The 27,378-nt window shown below is 32.2% G+C and overlaps 1 protein-coding gene across 4 annotated transcripts in view; it reads right to left on the reverse strand.

Moving 5' to 3' along the window:
* Window positions 1-27,378, reverse strand: part of LOC115891810 (protein roadkill) — a 96,653-nt gene that overhangs the window by 18,265 nt on the left and 51,010 nt on the right. For all 4 annotated transcript variants that reach the window (XM_030912377.1, XM_030912381.1, XM_030912380.1 and 1 more), the window contains one exon: window positions 8,203-8,356. In XM_030912377.1, the coding sequence (XP_030768237.1) occupies window positions 8,203-8,356 (154 nt within the window). The remainder of the gene's footprint in view (window positions 1-8,202; window positions 8,357-27,378) is intronic.

A 27,378-nucleotide genomic window follows, 5' to 3' on the forward strand; every position in this document is an offset into this window, starting at 1 on the left:
TTTAATAAATCGAAAAAAAAATTGTAAATGTTATAAAACTATATAAAAAATGATTTGTATAACATTTATTACAGACAGATTTATTTTGAAATTTATGTACAAGTGACAAAAAAATGCATTTCATTCGCAACCTCTGGTGCAGAAAAGGGTTCTTTTGATGTTAGACTATATCTTCAAATCTTTGTCAAAAAATATGCTGTTTTATATTTCTTTATTTTACACTTTGACAATATACAGGGTTGTCCGAATTGTATTCCGGAAACTTCGGGAGCATATTCTGCAGATAAAAAGAAGTAAAAAACTTCTTATAAATGTATGTCCTAAAATGCTTAGTTTCGGAGATACAGGGTGTAAAAGTTTCATTTTTATTTAGATTTTTTTCAAATAATTTCTGAAGTAACGTCAATATTTGGATGAAAATTGGTGTCTGTTAGTTTTTTGACATGAGAAATTTGATTTTGATGTCATTATGACTCCTATTTGTAGAGGGCGCCACCTACATGTGTTTTAACTGTTTTGAAGAGTAATACATTTTACCCCCCTCCAAATAATGTCCCTAGACGACACAATTACTGATTTTGAGTAATTCGTGGAAACTAAAAAAAAACGGGAAACTTTACCGTCTTCGTGGGAAATTCTAGTACGGATAGTTAGCAATTCTGTCCATACTGTTTGGCTATCTTTGAAGATGGTCACTGAACTACTGAAATGTGTTCTTTTAATTTAGATTAAAAAAGAACAAATAATAATCTGTTGTTGGAAAACTTAAAGGTATCAAAGACATCGTTAGATGGAGCTAGAACATCAATGTATCATTTGCCTCCCTAAAGCTTCATTCAGAACCCCGCAATTAGTGGTTTCAATTAGCGTAGAAGCTTATTCCTCTAATTTGAAAGTAAGCATTCAGAACGTTAAAATTAGTGGTAGGAATTTTCAATTAGTGGAAAAAGTTAACGAACTCTCAATTTTTTCACTAATTATACTACAAAATTTGCGAGAAATGTCATTTTGACTTTTGATTATCATCCGTCAAGAGAAAATGTGACTAGAAATCAAAAATGTATTGTTTTATAAGCTAAATATTAGGTTTTCTCTATGGATCCAACCATAAAATAATAAATACAAGAAGAAGTGTCAAGTCAATGTTAAATTATGGAAACAGCGTGGCTGCCTGGGTAACTAATTTTCAGATATGGCGGCTGGGACATTTGACATGACATAGACACTTCATTGACATGACAATTTCAATTTTATGAAATTTATTTCTGTTTCCGGTTTTTAATGGCGGGCTGTTCAGGAGGTTTAAATGGGGGTTAATATACTTCTTACTTTTTCTAGTAGTAAATAATACAACAAAATTACTCAAAAATATTTATTTGGAATTTAGAACAATGTAAATATGCAAATCAACACAATTAAAGAGCTATAAACCCATAAACTACTGTATCAATATCAAAATATTTAAATAACATCAGAGATGCTGTGTTAAAGTGAATTAGTAAAGTAACAATGCACTGACTTACAGAAACTTGAAGATAAATAAATGTTTTCACAGCTTCACGGGCGTTAAACTAACTGGAAGCAGGAAAAAGACAACAGGAACCCACGCAAAACCTGGAATCAAAAAAAAATATGTAAAAAAAACATAAATATAGGTACATAAGACTGTTGTGAATTAAATCAAACAGGACTTGAATGAAAATAAAATGAATAAAAAATATGATACATATACATCTAATACCTCATTTGTATTTTAAAAATAATCTACATACATAGCATTATTGCTAAGAAAATACATAATAGGTACCTATGTGATATGTAATTACGCATTTCTGTTCATCTTGTAGATAATTAATATAGGCTGTAGGCTAATAATAGTTCAATAATCATAATTTACCTTGTGTAACTTGCTTTCAATTGCTCAAAATCACCGATCAGTCTTTAAAGTAGAGATACGGAAAAATCCTTGGTAAAAAATATCCCAAGATCCTTGGATCTAAAGCTAAAAAAATATAAAAACAGTTAATTTATTATACCTATTTTTACATAAAATATGGCCCATACCTACTACACGCAGAAACGTCGATTTCATCATTTTCTTCATGTAATTAATATCATATATACTTTATTAAAGTGTTAACAAGGAACTTTATATCAAAAAACATCTTTGTACTTATAAATTTCAGCCGAAATATCATAAACAAACTTTCATTCAAATCTAAAACGGCAAAAATTAAAATGGCGCCCGACCTTGCCAGAGGCCTCGGGAGTTGACACATGGCTGACACACAGACAAAAGAAGAGGACGCCGACGTGCATAAAAATGTTCCGTAACTGAAATTGACAGAAATCATATAGAAATATTCAGATTTTTGTCTAGGACAGTCTAGAAGGCCATGCTTTCTGCCTGGGTAAGACCGCGCCAGAACTGTTTCCAATTTTTCGGTTTACTGTCACCCCCCTGGATCCAACTGACTAACGCAAGCTGTTGCTAGGATATTCTATTAATTTTAATTCTGTTCTTTAAATATTTTCAATGATCGTCAACTAAAAAGTATAAAGTGTAATTAAAACCACTAATTGCGAGGTTCTCAATGAAGCTTAATTGTATCAACCAAATTTTGTGACATCTCTATAGATTCAAGTATCAATTTGTGTTAGGCGAACAATGAAGATAGCGAAAACCAACCCAAAACAAAAGTAACCTCAAAACGACGAAAAAAGGGAACAATACAGAAACGAGCACTGGGCTATCGCAGAGCACTCTTTTACTTTTTGTGATAACAGCGCAAAATTCGCACACTTACACAAGGATACAAAGCGGTTGAGACGAATCGGCGCATGAAAAAAAACTCGGTTAATGAATCTGGGTCAATAAGAATTTAAGAGAATATACACGGTGTCCTCGATACATAACGAGACATTGTATGCACAAGAAATAAGCAAATTATATTGACCAAGTATATTCTTATAATACAGAGTGGTCCAAACTGTATTCCGGAAACTTAAAAAAAAAGTTCGTATAAATGTATGTCCTAAAATGTTTCTGAAAAGCAGGGTGTAGAAGTTTCATTTTTATTTCGATTTTTTTAATAACTTCTGAAGTAACGTCAATAATTAGATGAAAATTGGTGTCTGGGAGTTTATTAACATGGGAAATTTGATTTTGATGTCAATATAACTCCTCCTTGTAGAGGGCGCCACCTACATATTTTTTAACTGGTTTGAAGTGTAATAACTTTTCGTCCGTCCCTGTATAAAACTACCGAGTAAAAAAATATAAATTTCCCTGATTTGTAACGGAAAAAATGTTTCTTGGTAAAAATCGCTACGAGCAACCGTTCTGAAGATATTTAGAATGGAAATAGCCAATACATGTCATTATTACATGTCATTATTGAAAAAAATTGAAAAAATTAATCATAATTTTTTCTTCGAAAAAATGAAGATAAAACAGTTTCTGTTGATCTTTTGGCACAAAAACATTTCAAATTTATGATTTCAGTCTAATAACTATTCAGTCAACATGTTTAATTTATGTCAATGATGAGAGGTATTGATAATTTCGGTTCCAAATATCTGGACAACCATTACTCGTAGCGATTTTTACCAAGACCTCTTTTACATAAAAAATGTCGTAAATGTATATTTTTTTAATCAGTAGTTTTAACCATAAAATAATTAACTAGAAAGAAGTGTCAACTCTGTGTTAAATCGTGGAAACACGATACGCCACCGAAAGCCTTTGTTGTCGTCTGGAGAACTAATTTTCCAATTGACAGGTTGACATGATAAGGACATGATGGCTTAATTTTCATTTCCGTTTCCGGTTATTCAATGGCGGGCCCTCTTTCAGTTCAAATGTATTTTGTATTTTTTCTTTTCACAAATAAAACCAAAAAATAATTTATTCACATATATTTATTTGAAATATGGAACAACGTGACTAAATAAATATAAAATATAGAGGATTGTATTGTTTCAATTCCAATTAGTTAATTACATGTACTTTTAACGTAAATTAGTTAAGGTATAAGCATGACTTACATTAATTTGTAAATAAACACACGTATTCGCAGACTTCAAGGACAGAAAACGGACACAGGAACATGAAAACGGGAGCCTTATACAAAAACCTGAAGACAGAAAAACAATTTTTTTTTATACTAAAATTAACAATGTAAAAATATCAATAGGTATAAAATATAAATATACTGTTTAAAAAAAGCGTCCATTATTCCCAAAGAGACCTGGCTTATAAATCAAAAAGAAGCAAAAAGAGACTTTTAGTCGGATAACATAATCAGATTATCAGTCCGATTTATTGCATTATTGACAATAAGTCGCACATACTGGAGATAACTAATGTTGGCTATAGTTAAAAATGATCTTACCTTGCTGTAAATTGTTTCCATTTTCAAAAAAATCGCCGATCAAAGAGACTATAACACCATTTTCTTGCATCTAAAAAATGTAAAAACAGTGTTTATTTACTACCTATTTTTCATATACATGGGACATACCTACTACTGCAGAAACGTCATTTTCTCCAGGATTCTTCATGTAATATATAGTTTATATACTTTATTACCTTTATATTTATAAATTTCAGCCGAAATATTAAATTGAACTTCCAAAACGAAACTAAACGGAATGAATTAAAATGGCGTCGAATATTTTCGAATTTGTTCTAGAACAAATCTGAAGTTATCTCTGAAACTGAAATCTGTCAATTCTAAACTGTGAAGTTAGACAATAGTTAGACAAAAACAATGCTGTCCTTGTCTAGGCGGCCATACTTGTCGTCAGGAGAATGACAAGAATGACACTAATGACTGTTTCCAATTTTCCTATTTCACTGTCACCCCCCTGGTTTTAACGAGTTTTATACAGGTACGGACGAAAAGTTATTACTCTTCAAACAATTTAAAAATATGTAGATGGCGCTCTCTACAAATAGGAGTAATATTGACATCTAAATCAAATTTCTCATGTCAAAATATTACCAGACAATATTTTTCATCCAAATATTGACGTTACTTATAGAAATTATTTGGAAAAAATCGAAATAAAAATCAAACTCCTACACCCTGTATCTCTGAAACTAAGCATTTTAGGACATACATTTATATGAACTTTTTTACTTATTTTCATCTGCAGAATATGCTTCCGAAGTTTCCGGAATACAGTTCGGTCCACCCTGTATATTGTAGAATATAGGGTGGCGCACCTCATTCGCCTCCGTTGATTATACGAAAACGGAAAGATGTAGAAACAAAATATTTTATGGGTATATGTGGGGAGGTAATGTGCACAATTTAAAATTATTTTGAAATGTACAGGGTGTTTCAGAACTAAGATTTTATTTCATTTTTGGATTCTTAGGCCCAAAAAAAGGTATATATTGTAAGGGTTAAATATGTTTAAAATCTTTGGTTTTTGAGATATTTAAAGACATTTAAATTTGCATGCCACAATAGAATAGATTATTGACACCCTGTACATTACTTTTCAGAATTAGTTCTTGTGCTGAGTTTAAAGGTAAAGTAATAAACTTTACAGAAAAATGTTATTCCCTCCTTAAATTATACAGGGGTATCAAAAATTGCTGGTCTATTTTAAATATTTATTTTACATAAAAACTTCGTTATTTCAAATACAACACTATGTATTTTTTTAAATAAGTCGAAGCAGATTTAAATGCTCTTTCAAACTATATTAGGGTTTCCTATACCTATCTGGCTCAGATATTGAATAAAAAGCGATTTTTCAATAAAATTATAGTCAAGATGGCTAGTGTTGTCAAGGCAAGTTTCTAGTGACAGTTAGTAGCTATTTTCAAAATCGAAATTAGTTTATGGACTTATTTAAATTTATACCAGTTTACTTTTATTTAATTTACCTACAATAGTTTAATAAATAATATTTATTAAATATGTGTATATTATTCTATCAAAAAAAAACGAAAAAAAACTCTCAAAGAAACGCTCTCAAATCAGGAAGATTCCTATTTGGATGATTTGAGCATAAGCCCTTGGGCCAAGAAGCAATTTTCCTCACAAAATAATATCACTAGTAACATATCTATTCGTTCCGCCATGCGCCAGCAGATATTGCTTTATTTTTCTTGATAAAATAATGAATAGTTACTTATTAAATTATTGTAGGTAAATTTAAGTAAACTGTTATAAATTATAAATAATAATGTCCATAAACTAATGTCGACTTTGAAAATAGTTACTAACTGTCACTAAAAAATTGCCATGGCGACACCAGCCATCTTGATTGCAATTTTATTTAAAAATCGCTTTTTATTCAAAATCTGAGCTAGATAAGTATAGGAAACCTACAGGCAGAAATCTACGCTATCGAGAGATGCGTACAACTTATCTTAGATAGGAACTATCGGAAACAAGAAATAGCCATCTTATCTGATAGTCAAGCAGCGTTAAAGGCGAGTAAACTCAGTATCAATCAATTCGAAATTGGTCAAAGAATGCATAGAGAAGCTGAATAAATTAGGCAAAAAAAACAAAGTCCTCCTACACTGGGTGCCTGCTCACCAAGGGATAGAAGGCAATGAAAAAGCAAATAATCTAGCTAGGAAAGGAGCGAACACCCCACTAACTGGACCAGAACCGTTCTGCTTTCCAAGTGGTAACCAGCTCAAGGCGGAACTCAAGAACTTGGAAGATTCCATCCGCAACCTGGAATGGAAATCTTGCAATGGTCTAGGACACTCGAAGAAGTTTCTGAGGGCTTATGATCAAGAAAAATCACAGATCTTCCTGGGTCTGAGTAAGAACAATCTTCGGAGTGTCACGGGGTTTTTAACAGGACACTGTCTCCTCAATGAACACCTCAGTAGATTGAAACTAAGAAGAAACGGCGAATGCAGATTCTGTGGGGAAGATGGTGAAAAACACCAGTACACCTCATCACTGAGTGCGCCGAGACGACAACCATTCGTGCCATGAATTTTGGTACGACTGATATTGGAGATGGAGAACTACCCTCTATAAAACCGTCCCAGATAATGGCTTTTGTCAAAGCCCTGGGACTGTATGATGAGTTATGATTCAAGAAAGGGGGACACAATGGATCTGTAAGATCGAAGTGATTAACCCCCCTCCCACTCATTCTAAATTCTAAAAAAAAAATAAGAAACCCTAATATAGTTTGAAAGAGCATTTGAATCCTGCTTTGATTTATTTAAAAAAATACAGGGTGTTGCGTTTGAAATAATGAAGTTTTTATATAAAATATATCCTTAAAATAGATCAGCAACTTTTGATAGCTCTGTATAAATTTAAGGAACCAATACCATTTTTCAGTAAAGTTTATTTCTCTACCTTTAAACTCAGCATAAAAATCAATTCTAAAAAGTAATCTACAGGGTGTTAATAGTCTATTCTATTGTAGCATGCAAATTTAAATATCTTTAAATATCTCAAAAACTAAAGAATAGAACTTAAACATATTTAACCCTTATAATAAATGCCTGTTTTTGGGCCCAAGAATCCAAAAACGAAATAAAATACCAGGTGTTTCATAAGAAAGAATATAACTTTGATATGGATCTTAGTTCTGAAACACCCTATATATTTCAAAATAATTTTAAATTGTGCATATTGTCTCCCCACATATACCCATAAAATATTTTGTTTCTACATCTTTCCCTTTTCGTATAATCAACCGAGGCGAATGAGGTGCGCCACCCTGTATAAGCATAGATTGGTTTATTCATTTATTTGTTCCGATTAACCAAAAGTTATAAGAGCCCGCAGGCATGGAACATTGTGAAAATAGTAAAAAAAACTTAAGACTTAATATAGAACACAAATAAATACACTTAAATAAGGAAAACAAATGAGAATAACACTTGACAACAAAAAAATATAAAATGTATTATTCGAAAATTATTGTTCAGTTTAAATAAATAGTCTTTCTAACCGCACTATATGGGTAGCCCAGCAACTAACTCAAAAGTCCACACTACATTACAATTACTACAAACAAAAAACATGCTCACTCATAAGTGAGATATGCGAATCGGAAAAAAAGCATTTTTGGTTAAATAAACTTTTAGTATAGTTCTTATCTTTCCATGAGACATGACCTGCAACTCTTCGGGAAAACTATTACATTTTATAGTTCAAATCATATTATTCATATTATTCAATGTATTAGCTAGGTACTGACCTGAGTGTAACACCAGTTCTCTGCAACGGGGGTGTTGACTTCCAAGGGTGGCGGACTGGGCACGCGGCTCACCGCCATAGTGCTGGTGGGGTGCAGATTGGAGGTTACCCGGGCGTTCTGCCCGGCACTGGCACAATCGCTCACCCCCGGCAGCCTGAAACAAGCAAAAAACTCTTTTAATATCTCTAAAAACACAAATTCTTAACATTCAAGTACGATAAAAAAATAGTGTGTGAACTAAGTGCGCATATTTGAAGCAAAACTTCTTACTAAAAGAGTCTATTACGCTGTACTGTTCGGGTCGCTCTCAGGGGTCGTGTAAAGCGGGCGTATGACCGAAGGAAATATATATTATATTTTAGAAATCTGCCTAAGGCTTAGCCCGATCCTGTCGTGTTAAGCCACACCCAAAATTCCAAACACACGTGCTTTGATTAAGGCTTGATTTAAGGTTTGCAGAGCTTCAGCATTTGCCATAAAATAGCGAGCAATTTGTTACAAAACCATTTAAATTATATATCACTGTAATCACAAAAATTCAATCTATTTCCGTATTGTAAGGGAATTTTAAATTATGTCTTTATTTTCGACAAAATTTAGTCCAAACATAAGGAATATTTTGTTGATGTTTGACCATCAAAATCTTAAGAATTAAAGAAGTTGTCTAAAAATGTGCTACAATACGGATATAGTATAATCCTTTATCTTTAATCTCCTTTTTAATTTGTGTAAAAATACCTAGCCAGTTTTACATAAAACGTTAAATGCCGAACGCTTATTTTGCTACTTTTCGGTGAAATGGACTCTTAACCGAAACTCTTTCCATTCTAGTATAAAATATGGCCATGAGTGAAGAGAAGAGGCGATAGAAAGTAGGTAGTAACTTCGACAAAGGGAATTTTCGATGTTCGTATCGAAATATAGCCGCAAAACGAAATATTTCTTTGCGAATCAGTTAGAGAAAGCGCTCGAGACCATTTGAACGTTCTGCAAAAATTGGTCGCCGCGCACCACAAACCCTTTCATAAAAATTTGTTGCCAATCGACAATCGCGTTTTCCTATATTAGTTTTAATTTCAATGGTCACCTTTGCATTAAGAAGTAATAAAATAGATCGATGGTTTAAATTATCGATATCAGTACATAAAATTATCGATATATTACCATTTTTGAAAAATGTGTTTTTTTATTTAGAATAACTTTCATTACATGTAATTAGAGACAGTCAAATCGTCAAAAAATTATAAGAAGGATACATACATCAGATTTCTCTAAAGGACTACACAACTTTTGAATGCGGAATGCGAATTTTGATAATTTTTTAAGCAATTTGTAGCTAAATTATTTGACGTTTTAGTATCCCCTTCTATATTGTCAAGGTGTATTACTGGTTGCATAACTGCATACTGCTAAATAATCGCAACGTGCATTGAGGAACCTGGCGCATTCGCCAGAAAGTAAAAGAAAATTATAGAATTCTTTAGAAAAATCTAGAAACAACCGCCAGGGGGTATATAAGGCCCGCGCTTTGACAGTTGGACAAGTCTGAAGATAGTCTGAAGTCTGAAGTTTGAAAATACCGCGAAATACCGTTAGAGTAATAGTAGTTGCATAAGTTGTGTTGTAAATAGTATAAGTTGTGTGTACAGAGTGAAACAAATAAATTCGTTAAGTATTTTATCGTGAGTTTAAATAGTGGACCCACGGAATCCGTAACAATATTATTTCATCTGTCAATTATACGAGGAAAAACAAAATGTTGATATTTTGGTGAGACTTTGAAATATCCTGTGTGGAATATGTTAAGACACCAAAGAATTTAAAAACCATTATATCATCTAGGTAGATCCTTTCTTGATAGTGTGTTTTTTTATTCATCTCAGTAGTTTTATTTCTAAAACACTAAATCACCACAATACACCAAAACACTTTTACTTTTACACTGGATGCGCGTTTCGCCAACCATGTTAGCATCATCAGAGTTTGATCATCTGAAACGCGCGTCCAGTGTAAAAGTAAGTGTTTTGGTGTACTGTGGTGATTTAGTGTTTTATTTTGCTGTGTAACACCAAAGGTTCCAACCGGAACCAAAAGCAAAGGCATGGTTTTAATGTAAAAATTACGAAAAAATGTTAGTGTCTTCTTCAAAAGCGAATATCTCCAAAAAAAATAAAGCTATTGAGATGAACCGAAAAATAAACTAAAGAAAAAAGATGCATCTAGATGATAAAAAATGATTTTCAAATATTCCTTGCTTCTTAACATATCCCACAGGATGTTCCAAACTTTCACCAAAATATCAACATTGTGTGTTCCCTCGTAGAATTTACAGATGAGAACTTTCATTTATAATTTAGAAAACTGATACTAAAAACTCATATAATTTAGCTACACATTGTTTCAAAGATCATCAAAATCGGTCAGCTAGAATCTATACTAATATATAAAATCCATAAGTGACTAACTCACTGATTAATCACGATCCTGCTCAAACCATTCAACGTAAGAAGCTCAATTTTGGCATACAGGTTGATTCTAGGGTGTAGAGGTTCGATAAGAAGGGATTTTTCGAAATTCCAGTTCCAAGGGGGTGAAACCACCCCTCAAATATTACAATATTTTTTTTTATTTAAAAAACAGTCAAGTTTCCGACAAAACACTTAAACAGGTATATTTTATTTTGTTTTTTACATATTTTAAGATTTTTTAAAAATGGATACAGGGTGTTTCAAAAAATATGGTCATTGATTAATCGCGATCCTGCTTAAAGCGCTTGACGTAAAAAGCTGATTTTTGGGAAACGGATTGACTTTAGGATATAGAGGTTCCATAAGAAGGAATTTTTCGAAACTCGAATTCTAAGGGGGTGAAACCACCCCTCAAATATTAGAATATGTTTTGTTTAAAAACCGGTGAGTTTTCCGGAAAACTCTTAAATACGTATATTTTATTTTGTTGTTTCACATATTTTAAGATTTTTAAAAATGTATACAGGGTGTTTCATAAAATATGACCATTGAGTAATCACGATTCTACTTAAATTGCTTGACATTTAGAGCTGATTTTTGGCAAACGGATTGACTGTGGAGTGTAGAGGTTCGATAAGGAGGGGTTTCTCCATTGTTTTTCCTCATGCTGACACAAATGTGAGAAAATTTTATCCAGTTTGTGTGTTTGTGTGTTAATGGAAAATCTGAAAAAACGAAGTCGCGGTTACACGCTAGTACAATATATAAAATGTGCCCGTTTTTCGTGCCTGCGAGTGTAGATCCATCTCTAAATGTAAAGCACTCTATCAAAAACGTGTCTGCAATAACCGACTAAAAAAATCATATCGTAATCATGTATTTTTGCAATACCGCCAATACCACCGAGAAATATACACAACACTTATGCTGATATTTCACGTGGCTGCAATGTAACATTAGAAAGACACGTGAGTTTTTTTATTGTGCACGTTCGCTGGTGGGTAGGCACCCCGTGTCGGGAAATGAAAGCGCTGTGCCGCGGCACAAAGGTGAACGTATCTCGCACTACTCTACTTTTAGCCTTTAAATTTAAACTATAGCTAAAAACGTTCTCTTCGGAGTCAGCTCTCGGTTGTGCAAAGTGTCCTCGAAATTCAAGAAAAACATCGGCCTTTGAAAATATCGTCTCTGGTCTTTATTTAAATATCAAGATATACATGGACATTAAATGTCTATAACTATGTGTGGCGGTATAGAAATACAAATTTTATATCTCCAAAGATGCATAATATACCCTATGATCGAAAAAAACGGCGTCATAGACGGCTGGGGAATGACAACGAATGCTAATTTTGGCGCGGTCATTCCCAAGCCGTCTTTAACGCCGTTTTTTTCTATCGTATGATATTTCAGATATATTTTTTTGCATTTATCTCATAGTCTTTCAGTATCATAATATATGGATATCGTCAAAAATCTTATATAAGATTATATAAGATAATATTATTATAAGATTATTATATATTTAATCCATTACAAATAGTGTTTTTCCACTATTGCATAAAATTTTAAAGAACACCCGGTATATTATTATATTTTTCGAAACTATTTCCATATTTCAAAATTTTTCTATTATACTAACCTATACCAATATCTAATAGTTTTCGAAATAAAAAATAAAACATGTTTAAAATTGATGTGTAAATCAAAAACATGAGATCTTGAATAAGCATTGGTTAAATCATAAATTCGGCATATTGAAACCTAAAATTTGGTTTATAGGTTAAGGAAAGTCGACAATTCGATATGTCTAAATCAACTGATTGAATATCAAACAGGGAGAAGATTTTTTTTAATAAGTTGAATTTAAAATAACAAAGATTTGATCAATTTTATAACAAATGGAAATAAATAATATTTTTGCTCTCCCTGTATAATATCAAATCGGTTTATTTAGACAGATCGAATATATCGACTTTCGTTAACTTATAACCCAAATTTGAATTTAAAAAAAGTTTAATTCATGATTTTACCAATGCTTATTCGCGATTATGTTTTTGTCAATTTTACAATTTTTTTATTTTTTATCTCAAAAACTATTAGAGATGGGTATAGGTTAGTATAATAGAAAAATGATGAAATATAAAAGTAGTTTTCAAAAATGTAATAATATACTGGATGTTCCGTTTAAAATAAGAAAGACGCTACCACTTTTCAAATGATGCGGCAACCCTGTAATGCTGAAAATATTTTATACCGGGTGTTGCATCGTCGAGCGGGACATAGGAAATCCCAAGTAAATTTTAATGGGGTCAATTATTGGCTTCCCTAATTATTTTAGAGAATAATTCTATTTAGGTTTATTGAAGAGCACTAAAACCCACATTCAAAAGAATAACTTTAGATATTTTTGATTAGCCCGTTTACGAGTTATCGCCGATTTCTTTTTAAATATTTCTCCTTTCTTATGGCCTTGTATTTACTTATGAGCACCAGTCAAGGTAAAAGAAAACTGTCAAATGAAGTTGTCATTTCAGAAATTTATCTATTTAGTGCTTTATTGGTGCTTTATTATTATTATTAAAAACTCATACCTACATCGAAAATATTAGCCATGAATTACACTACCGAAGAAAAAGTATTGATGATTAAATGGTATTATCAAGAAAATAGTTATCAAAAGGTGTCGGACATGTTTGCTGCTCTGTATCCAAATAGACCGATACCTGGAAAATCTACAATCGCAAGGAATATCCAGAGATTTGAGACTAAAGGTACCCTAATAAATAACTGCAGATGTGAAGAAAGGCAGGAACAAAGAGAAGATGCAAGAAATGATACCGACTTGGAAGTTTTATTGTACGTGGAAGAGAACGATGGAAAGATCAGCACAAGGAAACTTGAGGATGAAATAGGAATAGATCACACTACAGCGTTTCGAATTTTGAAACGACATAAATACTATTCCTTCAAATATAAAAAGCACCAAGAGCTACGAGATGGGGACGAAATACGGCGGCAGGCGTTTTGTTTTGATATGATGGAAAGAGCAAACACCGATAGGGAATTCTTAAAAAACATATGTTTCACTGACGAATGCACGTTTACCTTGAATAATGAACCCAATGTTCAAAATTATCGATATTGGAACAAAGAAAACCAACACAGGTTTGTCGAAACAAGGACGCAATATCCACAGAAAGTAAATGTTTGGGCAGGGATATTCGGACACAATATTATCGGGCCATTATTTCTTACGCGAAATTTAAATGCAGAATATTATTTGGAACTACTCGAAAATCATATTTTACCTGCTTTACATGATGCCGCTAGGGAAAATCAGGAAGTTTGGTACCAAATGGATGGCTGCCCGGCACATAGTACCCTGGCTGGTCGGGAATAGTTAGACAATAGTTTTAACGGAAACATTATTGGCCTAAATCATACAGTAAATTGGCCAGCAAGGTCTCCTGATATTTCGCCAAATGATTTCTTTCTCTGGGGCCATTTAAAAAACAGGATATACAAGGATAAAAAATACCCAAATCAAGACGAGTTAAAAAATGCTATTTCTGCCGAATGCAATAGAGTTTCAGTTTACCAATTAGCGAATGTAAGAAGAGAATTTTATGATCGCCTGGGTTATTGTCTAGCAGTCGATTCCTCCATATTTGAACATCTTAAATCCTAAAGTTCTAACAATTTAATAGTACCTAAATTAATAAGTTATTGAATATTGTAATAATACTATAATTAACCTTGTAACTGATTACTTTATTTTACTTTAATTCATATTAATTTGTATTTATAAATACATCTTTAAGATTTCCGATGTAGGAAAATAGGTAAATTTCTGAAATGACAACTTCATTTGACAGTTATCTTTTACCTTGACTGGTACTCATAAGTAAATACAGGGCCATAAGAAAGGAGAAATATTTAAAAAGAAATCGGCGATAACTCGTAAACGGGCTAATCAAAAATATCTAAAGTTATTCTTTTGAATGTGGGTAAAACTAAAGTGCTCTTCAGTAAACCTAAATAGAATTATTCTCTAAAATAATTAGGGAAGCCTCAGGCCTAGGGAATTGACCTCATTAAAATTTACATGGGATTTCCTATGTCCCATCCGACGATGCAAAACCCGGTATAGATGGAATAGGTACTTTTATGTAAAAATAAAAATTTTCATAAAAATCTATCACCGGTTATATTTAAGACTGACCCTGTATTATTCTAAAATTTGTCCGAGAAAAACAGTAGAGTGTAGCACACCTACAAGGTTTCCTACCGTAATTTCCCATAAGTTACACCGATAGGAAGTATAAATACTTTCCATTTCATAACGAAATGTCACATCAAACACAAAACGTTTCATCTAGGTCATCAAGAACGTGACGAAACATTAACAAAAAAAAAGACAAGATGAGCCAAGCCCCCCAAAACAATCTCTTTACCATAAAGTGTCGCTGCTGAAATATCATTTCGTGGTGTAGTATTTAAAAAGCAAGGAAAATGGTTTGTTTAAACGAAACGTTGCAAATGAACAACGGCCCCCTTTAACGCGCTCGCTTTAGAGGAAAAGTAGGACGCGATCGTTTTTATTTTTGTGGGTGGTAGCGGTGTGTGTGTGTAAAGATTAGCGATGGGAACTATCGAATGAATTAGACTATCGAATGGTTACTGAATGAATGATTTCAACTATCGAATGGTTTTATTCGAATAAAATCATTCATTCATTTGTATACTAAAGCATATGTGACAACCTCGCCGTGCGACTAAATGGTTATCGTTGAGCCACGACTATCGAATGCTTTTGATAAATGAAATTTAGAATTTAGTATTCGTTTGATTTCTGTGTGCGTCAGTGCATTATTAGTTCTTCCAAATTTTTATAACTACGACGTATAAATAGTGTGCTATTTTTTGCGTTTATTAAAATATTTAAAATACTAAAATAGTAGTTTTTTAATTGACGATTGTGTGCGTGTGGAGGTGGTCAAAATTTTCCGAAAATTTGTGTGATTTTCCGTAGCCCGATCTTTCAATTATTTAATTTTATATGGTATATGGTCTATTTTTTATTGGGTAATTTTGAGAAGTAGCAATTTTTAAGAGAGATGAGATGAACTTACAATTAATTTTAAAAATACATATTTGTATTTTAGATGTTTTAATTTTTAATAATATGAATTAGTTGAACTTAATAATCATATTTAAGTAATGTGGTTAAGTAAATGATTATCGAACTCAAACTATGGGGTGAGAAAATTAAATTGAAAGTTTTACACGTGCCAATTAAAAAAAAAGTTAACGATGTTTGTATTTTGTTTATGCTAATTCTCTTACATGTAGTTTTTTGCGAAGAAATATTTCATTTATTTTTTAAAGTAAATGCCAGTAAAAGTAAATATATTATTTTTAAATAGTAATATAAAGCACCTAATATAAATAATTTTGATTTCTAATTTTTTATTTATATTTTCCTTCCATTACACTGCATGCTTAGAAAATTAATAAATGTTGATATTTCATGATTTTAAAATTTGTTGTTAATATAACAAATTAGTTCTGTAATTATTATTATTTATAAACCAACGTTGCCACACAAAAAATTTAGAGACTATATTATTTTTAAATAGGATCTAATATAAATAATTTTGACATCTAATTTGTTGTTTATATTTTGCTACTACTTAAAAAATGTTTATATTAAATGATTTTAAATTTTGTTGTTAATAGGTATAACAAATTATTACTGTTATTATTATTTATTAAACCAGTCTTTGCTTAAAAACATTAAAAATCATTTTCCTACATCCAAAATAACAAGTATTATTGCAGTGTAACAACAGAATATTAATAAAAAGAATGCAAAATATATAGACATACTATCCCTAACTAACTAAAGCCAAACAATAATATTCTTTGCTAATATCAACTAATACCAATATATGGCAACAGCGCCCTTCATAATATATTTTCTGTGTAAATACTAGCACCTCAATAAAAAAAATAATGTGTCCTTATCTTTATCTGACTCCACAAAAAATCAAAGATGCCGCCTTCTTTCATAGCATTGCCACCGACCGCTGTCGGGTTTCTCGGAAAGAAACCTACGTCTACATCGCCGGGCGACAACTAAAATCCAGTTAATATTTTATTATAATCGATCCTGACCAATAAATGAATTTGATAAATGAATGAATTTTATAAATGAATGGTTTTTGCTGCCGAATTACTAGAATAAAATATTTCAAGGCAGATGACGCATCTATTCGATAATTTTTATTCGAATAGTTTTCAACGAATGTACTAGCTATCGAATTATTCGAATGAATTGCAACTATCGAATGTTTCGATAGTATTCATTCGATAGTTCCCACTACTAGTAAAGATATCGGTAAATCAATTCTCGTTTGAATAAATTCGGAAATTCGACTCAAGAATTACCCAATCCTCGTTTATTACTATTATTTAATGACAATAAAACATACAGGGTGGTGCATCAGCGTTGGAAACAGAAGAAATCCCATGCAAATTTAGAACTGTCTAAATATTGGCTATATACCCTGTTGATTTTACAGCGAAGTCGTGAATAGGTTTTTTAAAGGCGTATGCTGAAAACACATCGTCAGTGAAACGTGATAACCTGCTAACTCCATTTTTTACGTTAATAAGTGTTTTTATACCATTAGAAAGAGAAAAAAATACTCTATAAGTAGGGAAAGCAAATACCTTTTTTCCCATTAAAGAAAATTTGCTATTTTAACTCAATAATATCTGCTAACTTCCAGTGATCTTAAAATAGCCACCGAAATGCTGCTATGTCCGTAATTTCCGTTACGATCACGCTAAAGCAAACACCCGGATTCTTATTCGTATGTTTCTTTAGTACAGTATGTCGATCCAGGATCGCACTAGGCCAAAGGGGCCCGGGTGGCAACGTAAGAAGGGGCCCGTGTGGATTTTTTGCGTATTTTTTCGCCTTACGTTTTGGTCAATTTTTCCCTATTATATACAGGGCGAGTCTTAAATAAATGCATATATTTTTAGGGGTAGTATATTTCGACCCAAGAAACACGATTATGAGTTTTTTTGCGCAAATTTATTTTTTGAAAATTTGGAATTTTTTAAAAAAAAAAATTGGATTTTTTTTTTAATTTTTAGTTTAAAAACATACTTTATTTGTAATATGGCAATATAGGTAGTAGATTAAATTTACAAGAAAGAAAATCTAATAAAATTATAGCAAAAAATTGGAAATTTTAAAAGTGAAATAAATAACTCGGTTGTTTTGGATTTATTTGAAAAAATTCCAAAGAGAAAATATGTTTCTTTTATCGAGATTTACCAGCCCTGGAAATATTTGAACTTATTTAAGACTTACCCTGTATAGAAATCAGGAAACTACCCTAATGCAAGGTAAACCAATGCAATGCAAAAGCAAATATTGTTAAGAATAAATAATGAACTATAAAGGGGGCCCGCGAAGGCTGGGGCCCCCCTAATAGTTATATAATATAATATGGTCAGTCCGACCCTGCGTCGATCCATTCTGTAAATACGGGGTATCCGTAAAGGGTAAGGGGAAAAATGAAATTCTCTATATACGAGCAATTTATCGGCGTGCTATAAATAGTTTAAATAACATTACTTAGTTGTGCAAGAATTTCCATAATATCTAATCAGTTTTTTTTTCAACGTTTTTCCACGTAAATGATACATAATTTTTATAATTAAAAAATTTAAGAATTAAAAAAATAAGAAGAAAAGTAATAAAAATTTAATAAAATCACGCACTGTTTTTCAAGCTCGGTCTACTACCGTTGTATAAAAATTAGGATAAGCATGGAAGGATTCTACCATATCTCTTAAGAATTATAAGTTTAACTGAGTTTACAATTCTTCTCCATTGCGTTCTATTGTGCGCTGCTTCCTCCCACTGACTCTGCATTCTTATCCCCTTCAAGTTTTCATGGAAAATGTCCTTGTACCTTTTGAGTTGTCCACCCGGTTTTCGCTTACCCTCTATACAAGCACACCGTAATGAAAAGATTTCGATAGGGGGTTTTCTTGCATCCTGCATACGTGACCAGAGCTCATCTTAAGCGGGATTTATTAATCATGACTTCAGCGCTCTCACAGCTAACTTTTTCAAGGACCGATATATTTGAGATATGGTGGTACCATTTGATTCTTAACAGTTGTCTAAGTTCTTCAGTCTCTGTTGCAACATATAACATGGTGGAAATTATTATTGGATCGATACACTGCAAGTTTCGTTTTTGTACTCAAGTCATAATAATTGTAGAAAACCCTGCGTTTTAATTTCCAGAATGCTCTTGAGGCGCTGCTAATTCTGTGCTGAATTTCAGAGTCGATATTGGCCTTTTCCGAAATCAAACCGCCGAGGTAATTGAATTCCGCTACATATTCCAATAGTTCTTCTCCGATTTTTATAACATTGTTATGATTTTCAGAGGGAGGGCACATGAGTTTAGTTTTATCGATGTTCAGCTTAGTTCAGCATTTATTTTGTAACATTTTTGCAGCTAGAGCGCGGTCATAGGCGTATTGAAGTTCTGTGATGACTTTTGTACATGTTTTTGCCCTAATGTTCATTCCTCTTTCCTGTAGTTTGCTGTCCACTAATACAAAGAGCGTTGCCATGAATACGTTGAATAGGAGAGGCGCTGAGACACAATTTGTTAGGAAGGGATCGCTCAGTGATCCATGATATGACACTTTAGACTTATTATGGAGGCTTTTAAACACTGCACATTTCTTACAGTGTGCAAATGGATGTGTACTATACTTGTTGGTTGAACTCTGGCGTAATTCAAGTAACTTTTTGGAATTAAATCAAGACACTCGATAATTGCTGGATTACAAAAATTGTATATTTAAAACCGAAGAAGCAAATAACTTTTACAACTAATCTTGAAAAGCAAAATAAAACACTAAATCACCACAATACACCAAAACACTTTTACTTTTACACTGGACGCGCGTTTCGCTAACCATGTTAGCATCATCAGCAGATGATTATAAACTTATAATCGTGACGTGTTGACGGCGGTGGACAAGGTCCTCGAAACACTTTCAAACGAGATCGAAATAAGAGAAAAAGACAGCAGCAACAAATTACGTATCTGAACGCAAAAATATCGTCGAAGAAAGAGCTAGCCGCGGTGTAAATCGACCCTTACGCGCTTTACGTAACCGGCAAGGGAAAGTAAGAGCCATTGCGAAAGTGCATAATTGAAATCGGTTTTAAAGTTTCATTTTAATGCTTTCTCATTAGATTAGAAGAAAAAAAAATATTTTTAATTTTTAATATTGCTTCGTATTTTTATTTTGATAGTAGTGTTACCGTTATGGTTTGGTCTGTTTTAAACCATATTTTTCCTAAAACGGTATAGAAATTTGGAAAATTATAAACGGGATTTCGGAACAAGCAAAAATCTTATAAAGAATGCATTTTTCTCAAAATGTCAATTATAAAAAAGTTCTCCTTCTTGTTTCTTGTAAAGACAATCCGGGGATATACTGTACATTGATATCGATATTAATTTCTATAAAGGAATTGCTTTTAAATAAAGCATGTAATATAATATATCGGACACGTAATTAGTTCATTCAATAAACATTAATTTATATTTAATAGCATTTAAAGTTTTCCATAAATCAATATATGCTCTCTATCTCCGTTTAATATAGTTTAGAGACTATTCATATTTAAATTGGTGAAAATAACGCGAACTTAATCGAGTAAATGCATACTATAAATATCCATTAACACAGTTTTAGTTGATTTTTACATGTTTTTGTAACGAAATAATAAAATAGTTACATCTCGGTTTCTTCTACGGTTTCCATTTTTAATTGTAAAAAGAAAGGAAAGAATTATATGGACGAATGTACAAACTTTCAGCGAGAGCTAAATTTTCACACTTTCTCTAGTGAAAAAATATAACACCAAACTTAATAAAATATAAATTATTTCTTTAATAATTGTAATAAAAGAGTACCGTCGAATGAAAATAACATCGAGCAAGAAAAGAGCATATCGTCAGTGAAACGTGATAACCTGCTAACTCCATTTTTTATGTTAATACGTTTTTTTATACCATTAGAAAGAGAAAAAAAACTCTATAATAACTCTATAAGTAGGAAAAGCAAATACATTTTTTCCCATTAAAGAAAATTTGCTATTTTAACTCAATAATATCTGCTAACTTCCAGTGATCTAAAATAGCCACCGAAATGCTGCTATGTCCGTAATTTCCGTTACGATCACGCTAAAGCAAACACACGGATTCTAACTCGTATGTTTTATTTAGTACAGTACGTCGATCCAGGGTCGAACTAGGCCAAAGGGGCCCGGGTGGCAATGTAAGGAGGGGCCCCTGTGGATTTTTTAATTTTTAGTTTAAAAACATACTTTGTAATATGGCAACAAAGGTAGTAGATTAAATTTACAAGAAAGAAAATCGAGTGATTCTCAAAATTTTAGCAAAAAATTGGTAATTTTAAAAGTGAAATAACTCGGTTGTTTTGGATTTATTTGAAAAAACGGTAAAGAGAAAATATTATGTTTCTTTTATCGAGATTTATCACGCCTGAAAATATTTGCACTTATTTAAGACTCACCCTGTATAGAAATCCTGACAACCACCACTTAAATCGTCGACCGATACTTTTCAGGCGGATTGTGTACCTTTTGGTGAGTCAGTTTTAGGAGAGAAAAATTGTAATACCGTGATCGGTCGGCTTTGGCCGAAAAAATGGCCCGGAATGGTCCAATAATCGTTTTTTTGCAAATATCTGCCAAAATATGCAATTTACAAAATTTTTCTTAAAATAAAAAAAACTATTCATGAGTGGCTTTTCCGCTTTTTTGGCATTTCCGGAAGTGTAAACAAAAAAATGCATAATTACGAATAGCCGAATTGGTTTCTTTTTACGGACAACTTTACGAAAGAAAGTGTCAGGATCATTTTTTTAGCTAAGGACCCAATCTTCCATTTGGCGATCATGAAAACCGAAAACTTTCGGCCAATATTGGCGAAACCCTCGTTTTTGATAACTTTAGGAGCGTTTTTAACCGTTTTCCTGGGACTCTTTTTTATAGATAATGACCTAAGCGTCATTTATTTCAAAAATGTTGTAAATTGCATATTTTGGGAGATATTTGCGAAAAACTGATTTTCGGCCATTTTTTCCCTTAAAACTACTCCCCAAAAGGTACACAATCCGTCTAAAAAGCCAAGGTCGACAAATTACGCAACTTAAGGTCTTTTCGTGTCCTTATTTACTGGACTAATATTTAACACGTACCTGTAAAAGTGCGGAAGCAATAAAAATAATTTTAACCAAAAATCGCACAATTGAAATGTTCTTTTTTTCGAAAAACGTTTAAAATAATTCAACCAATCGACTGTATCAAAATATAGTACGGCATACTTTTATGACTCTATTATGAATAGAAAGAATGTCACGGACGCCAGTTCCTAGATAATAAATAAAACTCTCATTAAGTTCAACACTACGAAAGTGTTATTAGTCAATTAGTATACGGGGAACCTTCAAATACTACTACTAACTAACTTAAATAATCTACAAACATGAAATCGAAGAAATAATTTTAATTAGAATTTGGGATATATTTATGTATATTACATGAACGGCGATAATATTAAACAGGGTGTCAACTGAAGGATAAGTGGTCCAATTAACAAAAGAGAGGAATTATAATATTACCAAAGAAGTATTTGTTTTATATTCATCAATTATTCAAGCCAAATCGTGATTTTTCGAAAGTAAATAAACTAGGTAAGTAGGTATAATTATGTCAGAAATATTAATAAATAAAAGTATAACGTTTTCTTAAACCGAATAACCTTACAGCAACGTTACCAAAATGTTCTCAATTATAAGTTATTTATTTTTGAAGAAAATAAAACGGGCACAACAATATTAAGCTCATTTAGGCCAAATTTCGTAAAAGAAACTTTCAAGGGCGGACCTTTCGTGACGACTTGTCCCATTATAGGGAACCATTGGGTCAGCAACGTTGCCGCATTTCATTAAAATCAGGCAAAACCCTGAATAAAAAAAATCAAGGTTCTAAATCTATTTTTTTTTTGGACAAATTATAATTATACTAGTAAAAAATAAGACGGGGCCATAATATTATAAAATTAGCAGGGACAACTTGAACCAGCATAGGCAACAATGGCCCAATTACAAGGTGATATACACAACCTAAATATTCAATAAAAATGATGATGATGATGATATATGTACATTAAAATTTTTTGGTCGTACCATATCACTATTAATCGGTACCTACAAATTTGACTTTAGATTAACACAGTTTAGCAAAACATCAACGGTTTAATGTCTGCGAGAAATATATACGGTGTTCTGTACTGTTTATCTTGTTGACAAACAATTTCAACCATCGAAAATATTCAGAATCAGATTCCAAACTTTTATTTTTTTTTCTTGAAATTTAGTGAAAGCGTGCCGAACGCGGCAACGGTGCATCGCAGCCTCGTGGAGGCTCGACGCAAAGCCGTTGTCAGGGTAACGTAAAGTGGGAGTGTCTCTCCTGTCCCCCTTCCTGTTTAATACGAGTTGTGAGATAATTCGACCGATGGTTGCAACGTTGCCACACTTAACACAGCGACGGAGATAATCGGAAAGCCGCGAAAGATTTTACGTGAATTTGTCGTAGAGAGACTCGACAGCATAAATCCTAAGCGTGAAAAATAGTATAATATGGCAGTAAAAATTGTAAAAATGTACTTTAAAACACTTCTTTATTTCATCATCATCATTTTTTCTAGCTTAGTCAATTATTTTCAATTTCGATGCATGTAATATGGCCTATGGGGGTTCAAGTTATCCATGCTAATTTCCTAATTTCATGGTCCTTGTCATCTTAAGTTTGGTCTTTTTACATTATTTGTTGTGGTCCATCTGTTGTCCATCCTTCTTGCCCATTGCCACTTAATGGATTTGATTCTCTGAATGACATCTATTACCTGAGTCTTTTGTCGTATCCACTCTATTATTTTACGATCTCTCTTGGTTATTTCCAGCATATTTCTTTCCATTGAGCGTTGTGTGACCTGCAGTTTCCTTATGATGTCAGTTCTAACTCTCTGGTTTCACATGATTATCCAATAAAATTATCATATGAAAAAAAATACGGGCAAGCTGATTTTTTCAGTTTGTCAGCGACTGTCTTCTGAGTGTAAAATAAACAAAATCGGAAATTTTTCCCTTGCGGTTTTTGAGCAATAAGGGTGTTTTTTTTTTAAACTGTACTACAACAAAATAATTAGACGCAAATTGTACATAAGAACATTCTCTAAAAGTTCGCCTAATGATTTTTTATAAGGTTATTATTTCCGGACTTAGCGGCCGTTCCATGAGCCCTTTGGGGTGGTTTTCAAAAAGTTTGTTTTACAGCAAATTCACCCGTATGAAAGTTGTTCATAATAAATGGACAAGCAACTTTTCCTCACGATTTTTTTTTGTAGGTTCATTATTTTTGGAAATAGCGTCCAGTTCATGAACAAATTGGGGTAGTTTCATAATTTTTGTTTAGTTCTACAAATTTACCAACTTAAAGGTGTTCATATTAGAATTACATGCAAACTTGCCTATGATATGTGTTTATTTCCTCAAAACGAAACATAGAATTAATGAAGTGAATGAATATTATGATTTTTTTATTTGTATCGTCTTCTTTTGTGTGATGGACCTGGCGTTGGCTCCAAAAATAGTCAAGTTACAAAAAAAGTTCATAAGGCAAAGGTATATGTACTCTTATTTTGACCGAGTTTCCTAGGGTGAATTTGCTGAAAAAAGAGTAACATTGGAAACTACTCTAATTTATTCATGAACTGGACGCTATCTCCAAAAATAATGAAGCTACAAAAAACATTCCTGAGGACCATTGCTTGTCCATTTATTATGAACAACGTTCATACGGGTCAATTTGCTGTAAAACAAACTTTTTAAAAACCACCCCAAAGGGCTCATGAAACGGCCGCTAACTCCGGAAATAATAAACTTATAAAAAAAATTCATTAAGCGAACTTATAGAGAATGTTCTTATGTACAATTTGCGTCTAATTATTTTGTTGTAGTACAGTTTAAAAAAACCACCCCTATTGCTCAAAAACCGCAAGGGGAAAATTTCCGATTTTGTTAATTTTACACTCAGAAGACATTTGCTGATAAACTCTGAAAAAATCAGCCTGCCCGTATTTTTTTTCACTCTCTATACGGCGATATAATTTTACTGGATAAATGATTGGTAGTACACATTAATCGAATGTTTTCTTCTTTAGATAAATGAGTTTCTTCCATAAGTACTCCATGCTAACATAATTTTTCTATTGATTTCTTTAACCCTTTAATTATTACTTATTAAGTTTGATCTACCTTTTTACTATTTACTATCAAATGTGTTGGCAATATTCGATCACCACCAACATCATTAGTACAAACAAATTAATCAATACGTAACCAAACAGATTTGAATAACCGGTGTGACGCAATTTTTATTTAAAACCATCGTAAAAAATAAAAATAATTGTTTAGTTCCTTATAGTAACGTACGTAACAAGTATTGTAGAAATATTTATTCATAGTATAACAGTTAGAAAAAATAAACTTTAGAGGATATTTGCCAGAGATTGCACACATGGTATTTAATATTTAAATATTTTTTCTACAGCTAATTTGTACTTGATTGTTTAATACCACCAGGATATAAATGTATTTAAATACATATACATTTAAGTTTATTTTAGAATCATTTGTTTTTTTTCATATCATCCTTTAATTTTTTTAAAACCTTGTATCAAATATACTTATCACCTTGTGATATTTCAAAAGCCTTTACATTAAGAAAAAAAATTGGCGCCGGGTGGCACGTATAGCCGCCCATACTTGATATTTTTTTTATCTCAAAAACTGCCACTTTGACTGATTTTGATGTTATTACAAATTTTGTTGCAAATATTATTCCTATTCTTAAATGAAAACCTGAAAACCGCGTTTCGCTAGCTATTGTAATCTTGAAGTTACGATTTATTAAAATTTTAAATTAGAAAATAAAAACTTTATTAGTTTTTGATGGGGGTGGGGGTTGGTAAGGGGGTATGTGACGGGGTTAAAACTTTTAAAAAATCGTAACTCCAAAATTACAGTAGCTAGCGAAACGCGGTTTTCAATTTAAGATTAGGAATAATATTTGCAATAAAATTTGTAATAACATCAAAATCAGTCGCAGTTTTTGCTTTTTATTGACATATTTTAGTATGGGCGCCTATACGTGCCTCCCGGCGCCAATTTTTTTTTTTTAATCTTCGAACTTGAATAACTCTGTTATTTTGGACTTATTTAAGACTCGCCCTGTATAACTAAAAATAACAACAATAACAATATCTGGAATTAAATAAACCTTGTTCGAAATTAGATTAGATAAATTTGTTTCCAATATCAACGCACGACATGACAAAAGTTGTCAACTCTCTCGTTCTCAATCCTCCAAATAAAACAATTCCGTTTTTCGATTATCTAATTTGTAGACCTATATCGTCGGTTCATTATCCGTCAAGTCGAAAATATAAAAGAAACAATACACGGTTACAGTTTCCGCTAAAACAACAATAAATGCGAATAGTAGATGGAACAGACCGATACACATTTTAGATTAAACCAAATTAAACTCAGAAAAAACCGCTATTTCATACATCTCGTTCTCTCGCTTACATCGCTCAATGAATTGAGGTTAGAGATGTCCAAAAATATCGATTTTTTTGTCCATAACTGTACATTGTGTCCCATTTTCGTTTGTTTTATAGGATGTAACGTTTATAAGAGATGAACGGTCAAGTTTCCGAAAAAACGCTTAAACACGTATATTTTATTTTGTTTTTTACATATTTTAAGATTTTTTAAAAATTTATACAGGGTGTTTCATAAAATATGACCATTGAGTAATCACGATTCTGCTTAAACTGCTTGACGTTTAAAGCTGATTTTTGGCAAACGGATTGACTGTGGGGTGTAGAGGTTCGATAAAGGGAGGTTTCTCGAATCTCAAATTCCAAGAGGGTTAAAACCCCCCTCAAATATTAGATTATTTGTTATTTAAAAAACGGTCAGTCTTTAGGGAAAACGCTTGGACACGTATAATTTATTTTGTTTTTTTGCATATTTTAAATTTTTTAAAAAAATCATACAGGGTGTTCCAAAAAATTAGGTAATTGATTAACCACGATTCTGCTTAAACTGCTTGACGTAAAAAGCTTATTTTTGGCAAACGGATTTTTCGAAAGTCAAATTCCAACGAGATGAAACTACCCCTCAAATATTACCAAGTTATATAATAATATCGCCATATTGTTTTTTCTCATGCTGACATAAATGTGAGAAGATTTTATCCAGTTTGTATGTTAATGGAAATTCTTGCTTTCCTTTATCATCACCATTACAAATGATTAATTCGACGCGAACGAAGTCGCGGGTACAAGCTAGTTATAAATAAGTAAGTACATAGTTGGTAATACAATAATATAATATTTTTAGTAATAGTTAATTAGTAGTCTATAATAGTTTTACTATAATTTATTTGTTAAATCAAAAAAAAGTCCCGATGTGCTCTATTATTTGTGTT

This window comes from Sitophilus oryzae, unplaced genomic scaffold (genome assembly GCF_002938485.1).
Source record: "Sitophilus oryzae breed Bouriz unplaced genomic scaffold, Soryzae_2.0 scaffold_119_pilon_pilon, whole genome shotgun sequence".
Lineage (NCBI taxonomy): Eukaryota > Metazoa > Arthropoda > Insecta > Coleoptera > Curculionidae > Sitophilus > Sitophilus oryzae.